The 22591-nt window shown below is 41.7% G+C and overlaps 1 protein-coding gene across 1 annotated transcript in view; it reads right to left on the bottom strand.

Annotated features, from left to right (window-relative positions):
- Positions 1-1980: 1980 nt before the first annotated feature.
- Positions 1981-22591, bottom strand: part of adarb2 (adenosine deaminase RNA specific B2 (inactive)) — a 174258-nt gene continuing 153647 nt past the window's right edge. Inside the window, exons 7-10 of the mRNA XM_026292335.1 lie at positions 21964-22132; positions 11667-11848; positions 4799-4980; positions 1981-2945 (exon numbers count right to left, since the gene is read on the bottom strand). Coding sequence (XP_026148120.1) covers positions 2769-2945; positions 4799-4980; positions 11667-11848; positions 21964-22132 — 710 coding nt within the window. The 3' untranslated portion in view covers positions 1981-2768. The remainder of the gene's footprint in view (positions 2946-4798; positions 4981-11666; positions 11849-21963; positions 22133-22591) is intronic.

The following is a 22591-nucleotide window of genomic DNA, read 5'->3' as shown; positions in this document are numbered from 1 at the left end:
GTATTATAAATTATATTGGTTTTCTATAAATGTTTCCTGATGCTTTTTCTGGCTTATGTCTTCTCTTCGTTACTGATGCTGTCTCTTTCTTTTCTCCTCTGTCTTTCTGCTGATATGGCTAAATATCACCCGAGTTAATAGGCTGAGCAGCTTCGATTAGCAAATGATCTTTTAAACATTATAATTTAACCTTTCTCCAACTTTAAGTAAGAAAAAGGCTTAAACTAGTCGACGTCTTGACAAAGTCAGTCTTAAAGTCAGATCTGGCACAATTTCATGGTCTTTTAAGTGGCTTCTATCTAATATCATGAACGCTGACTATGCTCTGCAGAGAGACACCAGTTAATAATAAGCTGGTGATGTCAGTGGATGTCCCCAGTTTGAGCAGTGGTAGAGTTTGAGAGCACAACAAACAGATCTCAGGATATATACTATAAATAAAAATGTTAAGCAGTTACCAAAAAAAAAACATTTTTAGTGAATTCTTGACAGAACTTTTAGAAACCTAAGGTCACAAAATATCAAACAATTTGATGGAGTTAAAAGAATTTTACAAATAAATACATCACAACCTTAACAGGCATCAGTATTTAAATCACACTAGCTTTGAGAAAAGGTTTCCTGTGAAAATATGTTTCTAAAAAACAAAACAGTTATTTCATTTATCACGCACAGATATATGCATCGATATGAGTGAGACTCTTTGCCTGGTGTCTAATTGACACTTTCTACATTCAAGCAATAGGTGGAAATTTGTCTGTTCAGCTCTTGTGATGTGTGATTACAAAATGGGAAAGGTTTAAAAAGAATGTCAGCCAATTAGATTAGACCAGGATTGTTTGTACATGGAATATTCTGCTTTGCTTTTTCTTAGTTAAATCTCCATTTACAGTCAGAATCTTCACGCACTGAACAAACGTGAAAGTGGTGACAAAGAAAAGCAAAAGAGCAAAAAAAAGGACACACTGACCTGGTGACTAAACCGAGTTTAAGTTTAAAAGGATCACACAAAAAACACTTTTTAGAAGCAAAGTGCTCAGATGGTATCTGATCATAACGACACAGACTCATGTTCTGCATGTTCTACTATATTTCCCAAAAAATGGACAATAATTCTCAAATTGTTCAAGGGCAATTCAGTCTGTATTTATTTTTTCAAATTCGTTTACATCTGTTCAAATTGTTCAGCATTAGTTTGTGGATTGGACGCCCCATTTGTGAACACAATAAATTATCCACAGATTTTCCACACACATTTGTAAATCTTCAGTTTTTATTTGTATGTCATGTAACACACATTTGTCACAATTACTGAGAGTTGATGTCTCAGCAGGAGCGTCACTGGGAAAACACCAACAGAGAAGCACCACTAGATGTCACTGTCACTACTTCAGATTCACTGTGACTGAGCCACGGTGGCGGTGGCGGCGGCGGCTTGGATGCCTGCCTGAATTGCTTAAGAAGAACACGGCATTAACAGAATGACACAGTCATGACCCTAATGAATATCAACACTTACAGACTGTATGAAATATGCAAAGACGAGCATAAACTTACATGGTAGTGATATTTATATGTTCATGTGCTTTAAACTCAGACATGATGACGTGTTTAACCGAACAACAGATATAAATAAAGATCCCTCACCCTGAGAACAGGACTGACACGGAGCAAACCAATTTCTGCCACCTTCGCTATAATCTGCTCAGGGTGGTCACGGCCTCAGAGGAGGCAGCAGAAGTTCATCGGGTCAACGAGGCCTCTCTGACGAACACGACGAAGCTCGCTCCTGGTCACGAGGGCTTTGATTCGGATGTACGCACACTGGCCAAAAATGCAGAAAGACTGAGGTGATCCAGGTGAAAAAATTAGAAGAAACCAGAAAAACACTCCCCCATCAACACTTTTCCACTTGAAGGCGTGCTGGTTACGTTTGTGCGCCTCACCTTGATCCTCTTACTTTGTCTACCCAGTGGGGTGAAGATGGGAAGGGAAAAAAAAAAGGTATTAACCTGTCGTCGTGTCATGTTAAACCCTGCCTCGCTTGAAAGGCAGGGAGAGAGGCAAGAAAAGAGAGATGAGAAGGAAATAGGTGGATGAAGCGAGGGAATAGGAAACAGGGCAAAGAACGGAGAGCTGGAGACGTACGAAGACACAAATCAGGAGTCAAAAGGTGGGTCAGAGGAGGAGGACAAAGACAGAAATGACAGCGAGGAAGGTGAAATGGGCCGGCGGGTAGTACTGGTCGGTTCTTCTCTTTTCCTCACTCATTCTTACTTTCCTCTTCCTCTATCAGCCATCACCCTGACAGGGCCGGTAATTGGACGTGGAGCCCTCTCTCTTTTTCCCTGTCTCCTTCTCGCTCTCTCCCCCCATGGCTCTGCTCCTCAGCAGGAGCCTTGGGGCCCAGAAATAGCTGATGACAAGATAGCGGCTGCCTTTCATTTTGCTCAAGGTTACCCCACCCTTTCTTGACAGTCAAAGGGGGTGTGTTTGCTTAAATGTGTGTGTTTGTGTGTTTAAAGAAAGGCGAGTCATAGAAAAAGTCCTTTTTTAAGTCCCTTTTCTCTGCAGCTCATCCTTATTGACCTGCCTCTTGATGTTTTTGAACTGGTGGGATGATGGTGTTGGTTTTAGGGGTTAGACTGGGAAAAGTCCAGGTATGAAGGTGTGAAGCAGGATGTCCTTGCTCTACAGAAAAATAAAGGTTAAACAAACACACACACACACACACACGCACACACACACACACACACACACTCTCCTCCTCAGACCGATAGCAGGAACTGGTCCTGCTCGGGCGGTTTCTTCACCCAGGTACCGAGGCCTGTTTCCTGCAGAGATCTGAACCACTGCTGCTTCACTGTCTGGTAAGGACACGCCGCCATCTTGGCCTCGCAGTACATGAGCTGGCGGTCTGCTGAGCCAGACGCGTGGATCCCCAACTGAAGAGGGCGAACAAGTGAGAGAGAATGAGGAGAGGGAAAAGAGAAAGGCAGCAGTCGGGAGTCAGATAAAAGGGACACAGACACAGACATGGAGATGGGGAGTAAAAACAAAGACGTAAAGTAAAGCCGGGCCAGAGAGGCTAAAGGTTTGGTAAGGCTGGGGTTGGAGGGGTGGCTGAGAAAAGAAGAGGAGCGAGCAAAACAAAACGAATGAGCCGGCACAAATGCATTAGAGTGAGGGTGGGAGGGTGGTGGGGGGGCTTCAACAGCTGTGTAATCTCCCCATTTAAATTTCACAAGCAATTGAACATTCTCTGTGCTTTTTGTGCATTCCTATTGTCGCAAGGGGAAACAATGAAGATTGGTGGAGAGAGACAGAGAGAGAGGGAGGAAGTGAAAGTTTCTTTTGGAGATTAGTGCGACTGCTCTTGCGTGGCCCTCATATGCAGCGCGCAGGGAGCGCTTAGGGTGGGGGCCTCCTCGAGTATTTCTCCCAATAATTATGGTTTCATAGTCATTATGCTTTAACGGCCCGCCATTTGGTAACGCAAGCACTGTCTGTTACATAAAGTTTCAGACTGGAAATGAAAGTGTAATGTGGGCCTGTGTGCTGCCGTTAAAGATCCGAGCTGCCGGTTTTTGATAAGCTGCAGAGAAGGCAGATGTTTCCGGCCCGACAAATTTATCTACGGCAGAGAGGAAATTCCACACGGTCTATCGTCTGCAGAGCGTTCACCTGCAGCCCCGCCGCTCTGTGGCTTTAATACATGTGACTGGGCTTTTTGTTGGCACGCATCCCTGTGGTTAGCGTTTCACGTGTGTGCATGTGACTCCTGATGGCAATGGATTGCATATTGGCCTCGAGGACAACTGAGTAATGGAGCTTGGGTTCCAGCAGTAGAGCATTCCCAGTAGATCAGAGTGGGGAAACATATTTATTGCTATAAAAATGTCATTATTGTTTACGCTCATGCTAATGAAACAGTAGCCTACGTTATTATATTTCCCAGCGAGTGAAAAAATACAAGGAGGCTTTAAATTAACATTTTAAACTAGCTGGACTTTTTCCACAGCCGATACGTCATAACAAGCCAAACACTGTGTAATTAATGATATTAAAAATGGCTGTGTACCAATTTGTGCCAGTGTAGAACATTAACGTTACACCTGTGCCTTTTCTACCATAATGCAGAAGTCAAAAGGACTGTGGAGCGAGGAACCAGAGGTGGGCCACTGCATGACGTAGGAACGATAAGGGCCTGTCTGAAGAGTTTCCAGTGTCTTCACTAGATAACAAACATGCACATTTGGTAACAATCAGCTTTTGGTACACACAATATCCAAAGTCTACTTCTCTTAAAGGCTTGTTTTTGATGAAACATCTTCTCATGTTTTGCTTAGAATCAAACATTTTGATAGAGGCAGGACAGGAAATCAAAGCATCAATTACTAAATGAAGTTTTAGTGAAAGGTATTTTGTTTTAATTTGGACAGAATGACCTTCAGTCAAATTAAAGACGTTTAGTGGACAAATGTAAATGCAGGCCGACGGTCACAGCTGACTCTCACAATCTTCACGTCCCTCAGCTAAACTGGTTTGAAGACCAGTGGGTGTACTAAAAATGTGATACGCCAACTCATCAGACTTGATTCAAATTTCACCTTGTGTTAAATTTCAGCTGGGAACATTTCCCAGGTATCCACATGTGGGAAGTGCTTTCACCTGATTTTGTAATCCACAGCTAAGATATAATTCAGCCGTTAATAGGAGGCATTGGTTTCCCATATTATCTCTCCTCAGTGAGAAATTCCTGCTCTAATTGTGCCATCCTGTGGATGACTGGCCTCACCTTGCGATAAAGTCTGCTCCAGCGGGTGAACAGGGAGTGTTTGCAGAGACGTGAGGGTGTCCCTGAATCACGTCTCTGTCCCGTGGCGGTGTTGATCACCTCCAACTCTGTGTCACCCAGCGTCCAGTTGACGCTCACACACGAGGCCTTCCCTGGGTGTTGGTACTCAGCGCCGCTCAGCCCTGACGTGAAGACAACACAGCATGGAGGACATTTTTAACTGCTGCGTCATTCAGCGTATTCACAGGCAGGTGAGCAAGACAGTTTTCTAACAAACGAACATTTTATAGGTGTTTTGCATTATGTGGTTTGTCTGTCTGTTCTCTTTGTCGTGTCATTTAACCTTCCTTCACCCTTATCTCACTCTCTCCTGGAGGCAAAAGCTGCACGTCTGTTTATATGAAGCGTTGATTCTCTATCAGAGACACACAGAGGGAAAGGTGGACACGTGAGGGCCATCAAACACATAACCAACGTGTTGCTGCCTGTGCGAGTGCTCGTCTGTCTGCAGTGAACAATCTGCAGTTATCTACGCTATAAATATTATCTCCAGTCAGAAAAAAATCAACCCTTCCCTACGCTTTGGACTCGGTCCTTGCCTCCCTACTGTCTCTATGAAAAATGCAGCCCTGCCAGCAAAGCACACAGCTTTGAGTGAAGGAAACAGAAAAAGAGACACAGGTAGAAGGAGAGTGGCAGTCACATATGTGCAGCTGAGAATTAGTTACTGGTGTCAAGAACTCAGGTGTTGGCAGAGCTATGACAGTGGATTTGGATCCACTCTCTCAGTACATCCTGGTTAAAGGGAACAGAGAATATCTGACTCAGTGGTATGAAGAGTGAAGCTTTGAAAACACCGTATTGTTTAGCTTGCAACAATAGAAAATAGGCCTTTATAGGCAGACATTTTAGATTTAGATTAGATAGAAACACAAGTAGGGCTGCAAACCAAAACTATTTTTGTTATTGCTTCATTTGCAGATGATATAGTTTTTTAATTTTAATCAGGTAGGACAATATCACACCAGCTCCACAGATGACAGACAACAGGAGCTCTGTCCCAAGGTAACTAAATCTAATACTCACAAACATCTTTGTTGAACTGTGCTAAACCCAGAGTTTTAAAATGACAAGGTATATTTTTTCAGAGGTTTGTGTGCTGTTGGAAATATAATACTGCATTGGACTATTGAAATAACTTCATTTCCTGTCTAGTGTTGACCTAGAGGTTAGGGGTTTGTTGGAAACTTCACCATCTATAATATGTTTAATATTAACAACCTTAAAGCTCGGTAACAACAAGGAAAAACCTCCCATTATTTTTTATTATTTATTATATGTCCCTCACTGTGGTTTCCTCTTGACATGAGTAAAGGGGAAACTTTCTGATGTAAGGTGTTTGCTGTGAACTACAGAGCAATATGCTGCTATGTATATCGCCACAGATGACGGTTTCACCAAAATAAGAAACGCCAAGTGCAATATGTGTCACACTGCCAGAGACAAAGCTCTAGTGTAGCACCTGGGCTAACAAAATCTGACAGGTAAATGCTACTTGAACATTATATCTACTCTAATTCTGGAAAACTGCCTGCAGGCACATTGACTTCCCACCCAGTTATTTAATACATCATGAAATGTTAAAGGCACCTTCATAGAAAATCAGCAGATAGATTGCGACGGGTGGACAACAGTCGCCTGTGATCTGAGCGTCTGACAGGCAGCTTGTTATAGTACAATACCTGATGTACAATGCCACAATACATGCCTGCAGATCATCTCCCCTCTTGCCACACTCATTTTCCTGTCTTCACTCCTCCATTCACCAATCTCAGCCCTTCTTTTCTAAAGCTCCTTGGAGCTGGAATGAATTGCCTGCCACAGTAACAATCCTCCAAGTCTCTTATTACCCATCTCTTCTCTCTTGTGCAGATGCACCTCTTTGAACAAAAGACCCTCCAATCCATCCTGCTTTTTTCCTTTCTTCCGCTCTATTCATGGCTCATTTCATCCCTTCAATGGACTTGACTCTGTTTCTGTAATAGCCAGTTTGATTTTTCCCTTATTGAAGACTTGATCAATTTCTCTTTGGGGGAATGTTTGGTAGACATGAAAGAGGGAGAATTACAGCCTCTGGTTATGGGATTCATAAATGTACAGCACACAGAAGCATGGTCTAGTGTCTGAGGGTGGTGTAGAGTCACATTACAGGACTGCATGTGTGTTTATGGCTACGCACTGCATCTATAATGTATCACAGAAGTAGTGCCGGGTTTTCAAAAGTGTCCTTTATGGTGTTCCTGTGGAGGACGATCATTTAAGCAACAGGTATGGAAAGACTTACAGGAAAAGCAACGGTTGTGAAGTGAATGACTTCTGGTTTAAATCCCTGAAACACTTAGTCAGAGTGCTTTCAAGATCATTTAAACCCCAAATAGCACATGTCGCATCTTTTTTGTATTCTCAAGTTTGTTATTTTAAATGGAGATGCATGGCGAGCACACTCAGGATGGAGAGTGACTTGGTTGTGACGCACATGTTGCAGTGCACCCGTTTCTCCAAGTGCATCTATTTCCACAGCAAGATAAAAAAAAAAAAAAAACAAATCTCAAGGATCTCTATCTCTATCCAAGTGACAAGAACCAACCAATCAGCTTCACCCTTTCCATAACAACCTGCAGTACAAAGCTCAGAAAGGATGGAGGATGGTACAGGGATACCCAGACCACCTAAGGACACGTAGGCACAGAGCTGGTAAAAGCTGGTGAACATGATGATACATTATTTTTACATTAATGCAAACTACAAACTGTTATCCATCACCGCTAACGTTAACTAATTAGCCAATAGCTATTCATATAATTCATATAATTTCAAAAGAAGGAGCCGTACGTCAATGGAACGTGAACGGCCCCTTACTCCACAACCACAACAAACCTTAGGACTCTCATGCAGCTCAAACCGAGGTGAGGCATCGGGGGGCACCGGAAGCCAGCTGAGCAAAGTCAACCTGTACAACCTCGTCGGACCAAACACTTTTCACCAGGCTCGTTCAAGACGCTGATGAAAGACCATCATCTCTAATATAGTGAGATTCAAATGCAGGATATGACGACTCATTTGCTTTGTTTCAGAATAAAGAGACTATAGAAAAATTCACAGGCTGGTCAAGTTTAGCTGTAAAACTCCCAAACTGCTGAGCATCCAGTTTGAATAGTTCCTCTATCTGCTGTGGTTCTGATTCCTCATATGCCACACTGACAAAGCTTTGCCACAGTTTCTGTTCATGCTCTGTAAGTGAACTGCAGGACAAGAGTGAAGGACAAGTCCATCAATGTGTTTGGCCCTCGGGGTTCAGGTGGTGCTGCTTTGGCTGTGTGCGATAAGAGCGGGGCCTGGGATCCTCGGGAATTTTCTCCAGGGGGGTGTTGCTTTTAAATAACCCTGGTCACACAATAGCTTTTGAGCTCATCAGAGCCAATAAAGGATAGCGGAGGAAATGAGACGAAGGCAGGGCTAGATACCCTCACAGACACCTGAATGCTAGTGAAGCTCTATTTTTCTTTAGTCCCATCCTGCCTCACTGTCTCCTTCCTACTGCCCAAGCTCCCTTCAAATTGAATGGCTGTCCGATGAGGGCTGTGATTACATTGATTTGGTGTAGGGCCACCTCAACTGTCTGTCCATCGTCCTACCTCTCCTTCCCTTCTTTTACCCTCGTACCCTTCAACAGAGTGTTACTTCTGAAAACATCCGACAGTGTAGGAAACACATTAACAGAGAACAATCACTACAAAGCAAACTGTGTAGCCAAATAATATCTAAAACCAAAATCTCTATTCCAGCCAAGCCGAACGAACGATCACATCGGGCGATTCTGAGATAAATTATCACAATCGGATCACGATGTGAACAATTATCAATCATGACATGGGTAAACCTGCACCAGAGGACTGCTATGCCCTTCGAAAAGTGCAGGTGAAACCTGACAATAGTGTAGTGATACACATATCCACTGTGTGTACTTCCTTGTGCGATTGTCACTGTTCTTATCATTGATACCCAGCAACAAAATGTGCCCTACATGGCTGTGTGTCACAGTCGCACAGCCTCTCCGACTGCCCTAGATCTGAACTGATGGTTGATGCACTTTCTACCAATTGGGTGTCATTCAGAGCTCCTCCAGCATTCATCTCCACTACAAACACCTCAGGTCTCACTGGAGCCTGCAGGCAGATGTGCCAGACAGCTTCTTAGTTGTTGCTTGTCTGACTGGTACATTATACCCAAGTGTATTAAGTGTGAGCTGTTCATTTGGTCTGGAGCTGACACATTTATTAAAATTAATGTCTGAGAAGAGATGCAGAAAAATCTATTGTTAGAGGTTTAAAAAGGCTGGCAACTGTCATTGTGCTGTAGCTGTAGAGTCACAGTAACAATAACAACAAATATGTACTAATGTGCTAATTTTCAGCTGAAATGTACCTTAAATGGACAAACTGACAAAAGCTAACAATGATTTTTATGTACGTACAATAATGTCTATAAATCTCAGCCTCCTTTAGCTTCTTCATCCTGTGGACCTCTGTTGTCTAAACCTTTTCAAATGGCCATTACTTTAAGTCAGAAAGAGTAAGCTGTGCTTGGTTTACACTAATCTGGCTTCTAGTGGAGCAGTGTTATTGTTATTCATAACAACTAGCTGAGATCAGAATGAATTAGATCTGTTTCCGGATTCATGCACATTAAGTTGAGTCCACACAAAGTAATTGGTTAGTTTTAGTGTTTGTATGGGGGTTTATGGAAATAATAATATAGAAAATCAAACATTATCCTGTGATGTGGAAACATAGTTGTTTTTAGATCAACCCAGCATTGTGTCTGATATCAGAGCTCTTTTTAAAATTAAATTCTATCTCTTTGTCAAAACTGCTATATTTTAAAAGCATAAACACGAGGAGACTATACGTCTTCCAATACTGGTGTCCTACGACAGTGTAATATTTTACCATCTTGACTATTGTAACTTCTGAGGAACCCGAAGACGTGTCCATAACGGACACAAGCACTTTGCAGGCTATAGACCAGGGGTATTCAACTAAAATTTAAAGAGGTCCAGTTAGAGAAGATTTCTTGAAGCAAAGGTCAGGAAGATCATAAGGTCTAACTAGTTAGTGTGATATGTATTTAAGTAGCCTAGTAGTTTTATCAACTGACTGTCAAATCAAATGAAGTCATAATCTTTATGTTGTGTCTCATAACGGCGTTTCACATTGGCACTTTTAATAAATGAACGTATGAGACACACTGGTTTAGTGTTCCCAGTGGGAAGTATGAACAGAAGTGAGTCTGTCCATTCCAGATTAAATGCTCTATTTTCGCTGTCCACTTTTCTTTTTGTTCCCATTTGTTCCTTATTTTTCTCTCCCTTTCTCCGTCTCACTCGCCTGTTTCTCTCCCTTTGTTTTCTACATGTATCGCCTTTTTTCTTTTTCTTTGTACCGTCTTTTCATGTGTAACCTGCCTCTAGCTCTGTTTACACTGTAGAGTCGTTACCGCCTGGGATGCACAGACTTGATTGGCTGAGTGGTATCACGTGGGATGGCTCAACTCGCATGCAATTGGTCTGTGCGTTTCCACTACCGTAAAGTCTACAAAAGCCGGTGGAAATAGAAGTGCCCCGTTAGGTTTTAAATCATAACCTTCTCTTTTGGCTGTAGGTCTGGGTCCGTATGGGGCAGCTTTTGGGTCCGCACCCGGACCGCGGTCCACCTGTTAGTGACCTAGGCTATAGGCTATTATTGTAGCATTTCTATTTGTAAATGTCAGGAGAATTGTGAAACCGTACCTCATGTCTGTGTCTTTGTGAAACAATCTGTACGTCTGCAGTCGGATTTATGAATATTTTAAAGGAATCTAAAGTTGTGTGGACTTAAATCTGTTGAGACATTGTAAATTATGTTCACAAATCTGTAAACGTGTAGTGAGATTTGTAAATGTCTACATTAATCTGTCAATGCAAACAGAATTTGTACAATCTGCAGATATATGCAGTGAAAAGCATGAACATGAATACTCTTTTATTATGAGTGACAACTTCAAGTTCTTAGCCTCAAGAGTTGGAGAAACAGATCATTCCACATTAAATAGCAGTCTGAATAAGTCTGTGCTCTCTCAGACCTTTAGTCATTGATTCACTTCCATGATCCAGGGTTTCAGCACCAAGGCAGACTGCAATGAGTCTAAACCGCTCGTTGAAAGGACATGTTTGTGTTTTTCTTAGTTGCTGTCATAAGTAACATTGCTGGGCTGTGCTAAAGTAAAACACTCTCTGTAAATATGGTACACAGATACTATGGTCCAGCAAGGCTACTAAAACCAGTAACCGCTTCAGCCTGGTCCTGTGCAATAGCTACTGAGGCCCTTTTCCAGGCGACTGGTCTGCAGGCTGGAAGGGTGACTCATAAAGAATTAGGTGTTTCTCCAGCTCCAGAAGTTAAATGTTCACAGTCTTCACTCGTAGTAAAAGGGCAATCACATTTGGTTTTTCACAAATCTGAGTGCACATCGTTTATAAAATTGTGTGCGCATTTAGAAACCTCTGTGCACATTTACAAATTTTAGTCCACTTGTAAGTTTGAATACACGTTTTCAGATTCCTTTAAATATACAGAGATCTGTCTACGTATTTTTACAAACATTCGCAATCTCAGATGTACATATAGTTTCACATTTCACAATGTGCAAATAGTGTCACTTAAATAACGCCCACGTATTGAAGCTCATGAATGAGATTCATGTGTGCTCCCTAAGTCGATAAACTCCTCTGACTCCCACAGAGACATGTCTGACTGTGTCGTAGTCGTACCGCTGAGCAGGGGTTGGTTGCGTCTGTACGTGGTTGGTAGTTGGCCCAAGCGTTCCTGCCGCTGGTTAAGAACCCGGCCCAGATGACCCGTGTGGCGCAGGCTGCCAACAGTCACGCTGTACAGGTACACCGGCTCGACGAAGTGGCTCAGCAATGCCCCCTGTAGGCCCAGGATGTTCCATCTGAGGGGAGAACATTGAGAAAGGAAAGAGAAGCAGTTTGGTTGAGAGAACGGTGAGAAATGAGAAAGAGGAAAAATGTTACCAGGGTTTACAGAAGTATAGTGAAAACGATGAGTAGAGTGAATGAAGGAACGTATGATCAACGTTCAGGTGAGGGAGAACGGGTCAGGAGAGAGGTAGAACCAGAGGTGGACAAAGGGGGGAGAGAGAGAGAGAGGGATGTGAGAGCTTCAATGACGGGTGGAGACAATTTGATCATTATCTTAATGTGGGACGTGATGACAACACACACATTATCTAACGTACTGTACACACATCCTGCTTCCCCACTTTCCCTGATTACAGGAAAAAAAAAAACATCATCGCCATCACCACCAACAACAACAACAACAACAACGACACAGCCAAAGGTCAGTACAGCAGTATTCATTACATGAAACAACACATTACCGTGTGTGCGTTCATCAGTGCTGCTGAGGTTAATGCACTGCACCGGGCTGGAGCAAAGCCACCGCTGAGTGCTGAGCAACAGGGGTGATCACCTGAAAATTAGCTTGAGAAGATCCATGACTGACACTCACTCTGTGGCTAATTCTGCCAGCCCCACACTGACAACTAATACTGCAGCCAGCTGGTCATGTGCCACCTACTATTTAACTAGCAGATGTTAATATCTATGTGTATGATCACCGTCGCCCTTCACAGACAGAGAGAGAGGAAGCCTGCTGTGTACCTGAGCTGAGCACTCCAACTTGAGGCACAGTCCATTGGTTTACTGGATTGGATTATTATTTTTACATTGGTGTTCGTTTTGTTAATCAGTGTCTTCATAATAGATGCAATGTTTTTTCCTTTTTTCTTGCATAATTTCATAATTACTCATTTCGACTGCTTTCGCCACCTGAGCAGCCAATTAACATCAGCGTCTTTCTAGGAATCACTAAAAGAGCTTGTGACGTAGCGGCTGGCTGCCGTGGTTTACCTGCATCCTGTCAGCAAGATCTGTTCTTCCCTTCAAGCAAGTGTTTAAAAAGAAAACACACACACACACACACTCCACCCAAATATAAATACTTTAGCCTGAAATATTAATTTACCCATAAAGTAACACCGTGAATCTGAAACATCTTCCAATCTCATGCAAGAAAAACCAGCCATCTGGCTGTGGTGTGTGTGGAGGATAGAGAGCCCCCACCACTCGTTCTTTCTCTCTACATCTATCCTTTCTTTCCTCCCCCGGTAAACGCCGACCATTAAAGTAATGTGTTCATCTGCATAAATCTGTGGTGGAATTGAATCATCGTTATATAAAAGCCATTTAGGTCCCTCAATTAAATCCAGCTGTCTACTTCAAATCAAATATTAGCAAAGAAGCTTAATCGGGCATGGATTAAGAAAACAAAATGATGAGCATCAGGTGAAGCTGCTATGAGAAACGTTTAGATCCTAAACTCCTCTATGGTCAAAGCTGAACTAGCTATAATAAAGTGCAGGAACTGAAGGAAGCGGGGAAATAAAAAGTAATGTGAGGCTGCAAAACGAGTGTTACAGAGGACAAAAAGAGTATCCAGGGGATCACTTTAAGATTACAGCACTATGACTATGTTGAGTCCTAAGCTCCTCTGAGTTCCACCCTCCACCCTGACCTTGATAAACTGGCCCTTGGTGACCTACTCACTTTAACGACAGCCACCGATCATTTGCAGCAATGTAAAAAAAAAAACAGAAAGAGGAGGCTGTGGAGCAAAGAGAGTGCATCTGCCATCTACCCTAGCTGGATTGGAGGGGAAAGACTGGGTGGGAGGGAAGAAAAGCAGGGTGTCCCTTCTTCCTCCCCTGTCACTCTATTTTTTTGGAAAGTAATTGCTTTCACCCCCGTTGGTGACCTGGGTAGATTTAATCACACCATCCCCAGCCCTGGCCAACTGAATCAAATTGGTCAAATTAACAGCAGCTCCACAGGAGAAAGGTTCACCTTTCTCTCTTTCTCTTTGTGTCTGTGTTTGTGTTTGTGCCAATCCTTCCCCACAGACACACAACAGTGGCTCAGCTGTGGTCCCGTACTGCTTAGTCTGCACAATGCAGGGCTTACTAAGCCAAATTCACTGATATTGATTCAGTTCCTGTTCCCAGTCATGACAACAAACTTTAAACTATGGTACAAATTTATTTCAGATATATTAAAGATGCAGCATCGGGTAAAGACTTACTTTCAATGAATACCCCATTCAGTACTTGGCACAGCTACAGGAATGACACTGTGGATCTGTCTTGGACACTGAAGCAACTCGACTAAAAGTACAATCTCTGATGGTGAGCTGACGCAGCTGTGCGTCCTCTGTGGTGGTGATGGACAACAACACACTAATCTAAGACACTCAGTTCGTAGCCTCTTCGGTAAACTAGGATCTTTTTGGATATTTCTGCCTCTTTCTGCCAGGACAGTGGAATCTGCTGTTCACTGTGATGTGGCTTTGCATCTCTGTGCTCACTGAGTTTGACAAAGCAGCAGTTGAGAAAGGCTCAACTTCATGTAGATACACTGTGATGAAAGGGAAACCCAGAGTTGTTCATTACTGCTCTCCACCACACAAAGGGACTTTAAACCTGTCCAACCTCTGGAGGGAAATCAGACTGTCAGCTCTCAGGACTCTTAATCTCTTTATCCTGTATGAAGTAAGATATTTTAAAAAGCAGCATAAGGAAACAAATTGCTGATATTGTTGGCACACGACAGACGTGTCAGAAAACCAGCCAGTCACAGGGTTAGTAAAGGAGTAACATGTCCTAACACACCACAGCACTTAAGACTAATTAGAGGAAGGAATTACTGCCAAGTGTTTTGTAGGTATGACAATGAAATTGTTGAAAGAAAAAAATAAAACATTCCTTCTCTTGTAAAGTAGATTTGAATTCCTGAACCACAAAACTTGGTTCCGATCAATAAACTCAAGGATTTTGTTATTAGATCATCACTTGTTCTGGTATGACCAGTAGCTTCTGACAAGAACCAACCAATCAGCCTCATTCTTCACGTAACATTTGACTTTCCTTATTTTCTTTGTGCAAACACAGCATTTTTTTTCCTCTTGTCCTAGTAGCAGAGCCACAGCAAAATCCAATTATATCCTGCAAATTCCTTGTTGTCAAGCAGCGTGCAGCTCATGGTCACTTAGCAATGGCATTATGGGAGTGCATGCTCCTGAGCACTTTGGAGAGCAGGAGAAAGTATCACAACTGGCATTTAAGTGTTTTTGGATGTGACCTGTGAATGGCCCTTGAGTTAATTGTAAAGCTTCTTTTTGGTTCCAAGTACAGTCACTGTACCTCACTGACTCTCTGGACCTGATCTGAAAGGGGCCTGTAGAAATCCTACCCGAAGCTGACTCATTTTGAACAGTCTAAAAGGGGCTCAAAACACAGCAAGACCCAATGTAGATAGACCCAAGGATGATTATACCATATTCACCTTAACACAACACAGAGAGAACACAAACACTTGTCCCAACTATCAATTAACAAGCAGCCCCAGTGCCAGAATATATACATTCTCAATAATGTCCTAAGACTGATGGTTAAACTATAGAAAACAGGACTGAGCACACAACACACACAAAACAACATGTAGGAGCCCAGTAGGGGCTGAATGCAGTTCCATCTGAAGCAAGTAGTATGTCAGCAATGCAAAACACAAACTGGTCACAAACCAACAGAATGTGAAACATATTATTGTATTATGGTGGTTTGTTCAGAGCACCAGAGATGCACATAAAAAAAGAAAATAGACAACAGTATGTCCTGACATTGACATTTTCATAATAGAGAAATGAACAAATTGTAAATTTCTGTTATAGAGTCTGGAGGTGGTGAATAAAATAAGGGGAATCTAGCAGATGGGAAATGCATATAAGTTTAGGTGTGACTGAAAATGACCATATATATATATAAAACAATATATGCCAACTGCATAAAAGAAAGAGTTAATGTTCATTCGCCCAACAACTCCTGACCTGCATAATTTACATCTGTCTAAAAGTTTAACAGAACGTCCGACAGGCTGCTACCTCCCAAATTGGTTAGACACAAAATCCTATTAACTGATTAGGCCCAAACCTCCTCTGAATGTACTAATAAAGCAATAAAGACACTGTGAAAACTGAAGCTCTTTGTTTGCTTGGTACTCTGAGTGGTCGGCTACAGGTAGTTACAGATACAGAAGTGTGAATATTTCTATATTCATTAGTTTCTGCTTTATACTAACACAGTGTTGCCAGATAAATTTGAGCTTCATTCCATGCACATAAATTAGTTTCACTAAAGAGAATGACATTATATTCCTTACATTTTGATAAACGTAAAGTAGACACAGCATGTTACTAATATATATATAATGGAGTGTGCCCAGGAAAGGATAAAGATATGTAGCCAAAAAAAGAAAGGGGAGTTAAAAATAAATAAATCAACAACAAGACCACTCTCGAACCAGCTGTAAACCCCATAGTCACAATGACTGTCAGTGGTTTCACTGATTTCACACCCTGGTTGTCATGGTGCCTTGAATACCATGAGGTATATAATATACCAAGCTACTTTCTGTCATCACGCCATCAGATATTATTAAGCTGAGGAGAGATACCAACAGCGATCCCTGTGGACCAAATACACAAGCCCTATGGAGCTTCTGAGTGCAGGCAAGTCTACAGGGTCACCAGGTGGGCACCCTCTAAATAATGTTTCATTGACTTGGACCATGATGACAACAACATAACTCAACAGTGTGTTCAAGCATCCCAGAACCACCCCCTTCTTTGCCTGCACCCGCGCCCCCAACAGGCTCAACAGTAGCCTGGTAGGCCTCAAACCTACTTCAGCATGTGCCCCTAGCTTGGACAGTCCACACTGCTGCAGAAAATACTAAAGTAATAGCAGAAAACCAAACTAGTAGGCCTCAAACCTGCCTCAGGTAACAAATATTTGGCTAGTAAATAAAATAAACAAATATTGCTGCTGGCCTGGACAGCCTGCTCGGCAGCAGAATTAAGTAAGAACTCAGCAGTATCAAGCTAACTAACATAGCAACCCTTAAGCCTACCTCATGCACAAATATTTGTTGGGAAGTCCTCATAACCAAATCAGCAGTAACATGGTACCCTATCCACCAAAATACTCTGCTAACCATTGCACTTAACCAACATTCGCTCTGACCTGAGAAAACCTTATCCAAACCAGAAACCTTCAGACCTTAGACCTGCCTCATGCAGTTACTACAATCAGGTTTACCTCAGTTTACAGTCACAATCTCAGCATAAGCCACAGTGCCATTCTCTGGACCTTCCCACACTGGCAGCCAAATGTCTTACCATCTGCTTTAGGCTCCACTCATTTATACCCAGTTCATTCAAAGTAAAACCTGACTTTCTAACAAACCCTCTACAACCAACCTGCAGTGGGAGGACCTTGACTTTCCAGCCACGCTGCTCTGCCTCCATAGCCAGTTTTATATATCAAAGATTTTTCCTCTCGAATCCCGTTTCTACAGCGTCTTCCCAGAGAACTGTAAGTTCACAAATACACAGTCCTCCATGTTTCTGACCACAGAACAAGATCTAGTCTTAGGTTGGTCCTATCTCCTCAGACACTATGAGTTGACTACAAGCTGCCTTTAGCTGCCCTAACCTAAGTTGAACTTACAGTATGAAGGAGCCTTTGTCACCCTCTCAAACCAAGTCCCTCCTCGATTATACTGGTCTACAAGGAGAAAGCCTTGGAAATGAAAGTAGTTCAATTTTAGCTGAACTGGGTCACTAATAAAGACAAATTAAGTCCTGAGTGTTAATTTGTTCAATTAATTTACAAAATACATCAGAATTAGGAGATATAGCAATGAGAATGGTGCCACACCAATCATTATAAATTGATCTTTTATTGATACCAATAACGTAACTTTCTTAAGAACTGACTGAAGTGTGCCGACCTTGATCACCTTGATCACTGTTTTCTAAGAATCAGCACATTTTATCTCGGAGGTCGATAATTTCCCAAAATCTGTAGACCAGTGTTATTCTTGTCATCTACAGGTGTTTACTTTCAGCAGCTGCCGCTAGACACTTCACCACTCGGTTGTGCCTGCAGGTGTTTTACATAAGGGCCAGGCTTGTTTTACATCCTGAAAGGATTAGTCACAGTGAAGTGCAAAGGACATGCTGGGTCCTCACCTACCCGTTCATTCAGACTTTGTGGAGATGGTAGCACATATTATGTTGCACCTGGCATGAATCTAATCCTACTTGCCTCCATGTCCCACACTTCTCTCCAATTTAGTTTCTTTCTTTTTTACACTTCCCCAGTTCATCCACTGTCCCCGCTGTGCCTGAGAGACTGCCTTTACAGATCTACTAGCCTCGTCCTGCCTCCTAATCTCCTCAACAACCATCTTTCTTCTGTCAGCTGCTGATGCTTTACTCAAAGTAACCTGTGATGTTCTTGGGCCAAAGCTGTACATGCCCTACAATCTCCCTATGTTTAAGAGCTGTCTGAGTCTGCAACACTGCCTCCTTTGGGTTCCACTTCCTCTCAGATGGGACTGTTGAACTTGTCATAATGAGCTCCAGAGCTTAGGCAGTGTGGAGCTCCCAGCCACTTTCTAATGTACATCGTGTACTGTCAGGGGCCATAACAACCATGGTAAAAGACCAAACTGGAGGCAGCACAGTTTGAATTTGCATGGAAGGTCTGAGGCATATTGTCTCAATTTATCCAATAGGTTCTTTGTACATGGTACAGCGGTACTCAGTGGTTGTCATGTCCATGAACACACAACTGCCCATATACCGTTCTCACTAGTCCTAAGTGAATTTACTTTGGGTTTGGGCCCTTCTCTTTCTTTTACTGTGTACTCTCACAACACGCTTGATTTTTAGCCCAACCTCCTGTTTCCTCTTCACTGACAGGGTTGTTGGTGTCCTGCAAACGTTGGTTATTATCCTGTTGCTGGAATTCACCTTATTGATTTTAGTGAGATCTTAAGAAGTACTGCTTAACCCTCCCTTACCAATTAACCTAGGTGAAACACTATCTACCTTTTTCATGTTTACTGCTCCATTTGAGTGCTGAAACCATTCCACGGTTGTTAACCAGGTGTTCTACCTTTTGCTCTCTTCCACCTCTGCTCTTGGTCTTTTGTTTACTTGTGACTCGAGGTAATGGGTTATAGAGTTGGCCACACAGATTTAGAGATTAAACAATGACGTGATTAATAAACTAATTCATTAGAAGAGGATCAGCTGTCACATATGGGAATTCAATAGTCACCACGAGGACTTCACATAAAGCTCATAGCAACACACATGCACCTGGATAGACACAGATGAGGTAAGGTAAATATCAGACAAACCCCTACCTGGCTCATGAAGCCCATTTTAAACTGCTTTATCTAAACAGAGATGACTCCTTCTCATAAGGAAGTTAATCTCCTAATAAAGTTAACCCTTCTATCAATCATTCAACCTTTCTTAAAATGATCCCCACACTGCTTCCACCAGTTAATGGCAGAATGGGCCCATTGTTAAAACAAGTGTCATAGCTATTAACAATGTTATCCATAGGAAACACTCATCACAACATTGTGCCTCTCTTTGTCCTCAGTTTACACATAACTTTTCTCTCACATAGGCAAAGGTATATAATGCAATAATAAACTGGTGAGGACATCTCTGACCTATGGATCTTTCACCTCCCTGCTCCCATATCATATACATGTACAGATGTTTAATCCACCTTTTATTTTTTAATACAAAGTAGTTTATGTTTCTCAATGTAATATTTTTACTAAGTGGGAGGAATGAATTATTAGCATGATTTATTTTCATATTTATGCACAATTTTACCCATTAACCTCACTTTATGGGAACCTGTTGGAAAACAGTTTTTAATTTGACAGCTAGCAATGTCCTTTTCTTTGTGTTTTTCCTGCTAGATAAATAAATGAAATAAAGAATTCCCATAATATAATATAGAAAACTGCTCAGGTGATTCCATTGAATAAACCCTAACAACTTTCAACCTGCATCCAAACTGTCCTGTCTAACCAAAATCCTGGAATCACTAGTCAGTTCGTAACTATGAGGCGTAGTGGAGGTCAGTTCTGTCCTTTTGCCACAGCAGTGTAGCTTTTTAATCTGGTCACAGCTTAAAAACTGCTATAGCTGCCGTTTTGCTACACTCTATAGATCTGTCCAAGGCTTTTGATACCGCTGGTCTCAATATACATAAAAAAAATTCTGATAGGGTTTGCACTGTTGTTGCAGATGGAATCAAATCAAGCCCACAAATGGTTGATAAAGATGCTCCTCAAGGATCAGTACTAGGCCCATTGCCTTTTTCCATCTAGTATGCCATTGCCCACACCCCAGACCAGCCCCTCTCCAGACTTAGAGCCATTTTTAGCGACCTCCTGATGTCTGTGGTGAATGTAAACTAGGTCTAAATGCCAAAAAGACAAAGTGTTTACATTTTACAAAAGTACAAACCACTAATGATCCCAGTCGTATCCCTAAATGGAAACTTAATGACCCACAGCAGATTGTCCAGGAGCACTCACATTGAATATCATTTTCAATAATTAAAAGTTCTATGTTTAAATTGACCATATTTATGTAACCAAAGCTAATAAAAGATATCCACAAGATGTAGCTACATTTTATTCTTCATTTAAATCACCTACTTTTGATCTTTTATCTTGTCATTGGGGATAATAATGGACATTGAGGAGAATTTCATTTAGCTTGCTGTGAAATGCTTGGATTGATGATTTGTGGTAACTTTATCACCAATTGATATGAATGTGATGAAGAAATAAACAAAAATTTTCTGTTTTTTTACCTCTACTCTCACATACTCTCAATGCATGTATGATTTCCAGTGAATTAGATGGGATAAAGTGTCTGGGACTAAGCAGCAACAGAGGTTGTACCAAGGTGGAGATAAAGGTCGAAGTCATGCTCCACTGGTTACAGATGTCCATTGCAGAGAGGCACTGGCCATAAAGATGATGCCTACAGGTCATTTTTTGAGGACTCCTGTCAGATTGATTCCTTGATTTCAAGTGGCTTCGTAAGTTCAAGTATTTGACCAACCGTTTCAGCTGCTTAAAACAACTCAATGTCTCCTTCCAAGCAAAAGCACTGACCATGATTCACATCACGGTGGCATGATGGAGCAGTGATTAGCACTGTCCCTCACAGCAAGAGGGTTCTGGGTTTGAGCTCTTCTGCGTGGAGTTTTCAACATAGCAGGATGCTTACTAAGAATAGACTGATCTAACAAGGCACTGACGTTTCTGGTGCCTTTTGCTGCCACTCACCTTTATGAAACTGGCTATTCAGCATTTGTGTCTTTAAAGACATTTACAATTTGTTGGATTTTCCTATTTTCTTAATTTTATAATGCAAGGCCTTGACCTTGTTATGTAAAATGCCTTGAGGCTACTGTGATTTAGCATTTGTTATTATTGCTAACACTGTACAACAGCTTTGGTTCTTTCATTGTTCTTATTGAAGGAAAAAAAAGCTGTTAAAGTAAGAGCCAGTCCAGGATTTACAGTCTGGGTTACTATTTTCCGTTCTTACTTCCTCTGACAGCGTCGTCCTTTGCCTTTTTGCCTCTGCATGATACTGAACTAGCTTCTTACTGTACAGCTAACTGGAGACCCATAGTTGCTGGTGTGGGGTGTAATTATTCTTTTAATATACAGGGTTTCATTTGTCCACCTTTACAGTACAATTATCACAATATAAAAATACTCATAGGGGCAGGACTGGAAATTAAGGACTTCTGTTTACAGGCTTTGGCATTGGTGTTAAAGTTTTCTGACTGAATTCAGTGGCTGAACACTTCAGATATAAATGTAATATGGTAAGAATTTCAAAACTGTTTCGAACATAATCATCCAGTCAACATAACAGAGCCAGGACAGGCCTTAATCTGTTTTCAGCAATACAGAAAGATGCTTTTGTCCAATTTAATTTTGGCCCACTTGATAAAAATGAGGCAGAATATAAAGGAACCAAATATCCCAGAAGAAAGAAAGTTTTAAAGCCCGACGCAGCTTCACTGACCTGGTGATCTTGTCGGTGCAGGACATCGTGATGAGCTGCTCCCCCTGTAAGACGCCGTCCCAGGTCTGGACAGGCCCTTTGCATTGCACTGGCACTGTCCCCTCGCCTGACTCGATTTTGGTCCGCAGTTGGTTTCGGTGCTTTCTCATTACACATCTGCTGTTGTGTACTAAAAAAACACAACACATATTTCGTGTTATTCCTTTGCTGGATTGCTAATTGAATTTGTGTTTTTTTTTCCTAAATAACAGCAAACTTTAAAATCTAATCATTTCAATTTGTCTTTTTAAAATACACGTCAGAAAGACTTTAGTTAAACCGTTCTTAAATCTTTTCATATATTTGAAAAACTCCATTATTCAGTACACATTAGCAAGTGTTCTCTGCATAAATTGAGATGTACTAATCATTAGTGTTCATGTGCAATTAGCTGCATGCAAAGTAAGTGAAAAAACTTTGAAAGTTTCTCTCAATATTATGACAATGATCAGATAATTATCACGATTCATATCCTTGTTATTTGTACAGTTCATTCAGACAACATTAAGCAGCCAGTCATCGATTAGGACAAATATCTGAGTTCCTTTCAAAGAAAACATTTAAATAAGGTTAACTGCCTCTTTACACT

This window comes from Mastacembelus armatus, chromosome 20 (assembly GCF_900324485.2).
Source record: "Mastacembelus armatus chromosome 20, fMasArm1.2, whole genome shotgun sequence".
NCBI lineage: Eukaryota > Metazoa > Chordata > Actinopteri > Synbranchiformes > Mastacembelidae > Mastacembelus > Mastacembelus armatus.
Note: the sequence above shows the minus strand (reverse complement) of the source record. Positions and strands in the feature narration are given on the sequence as shown.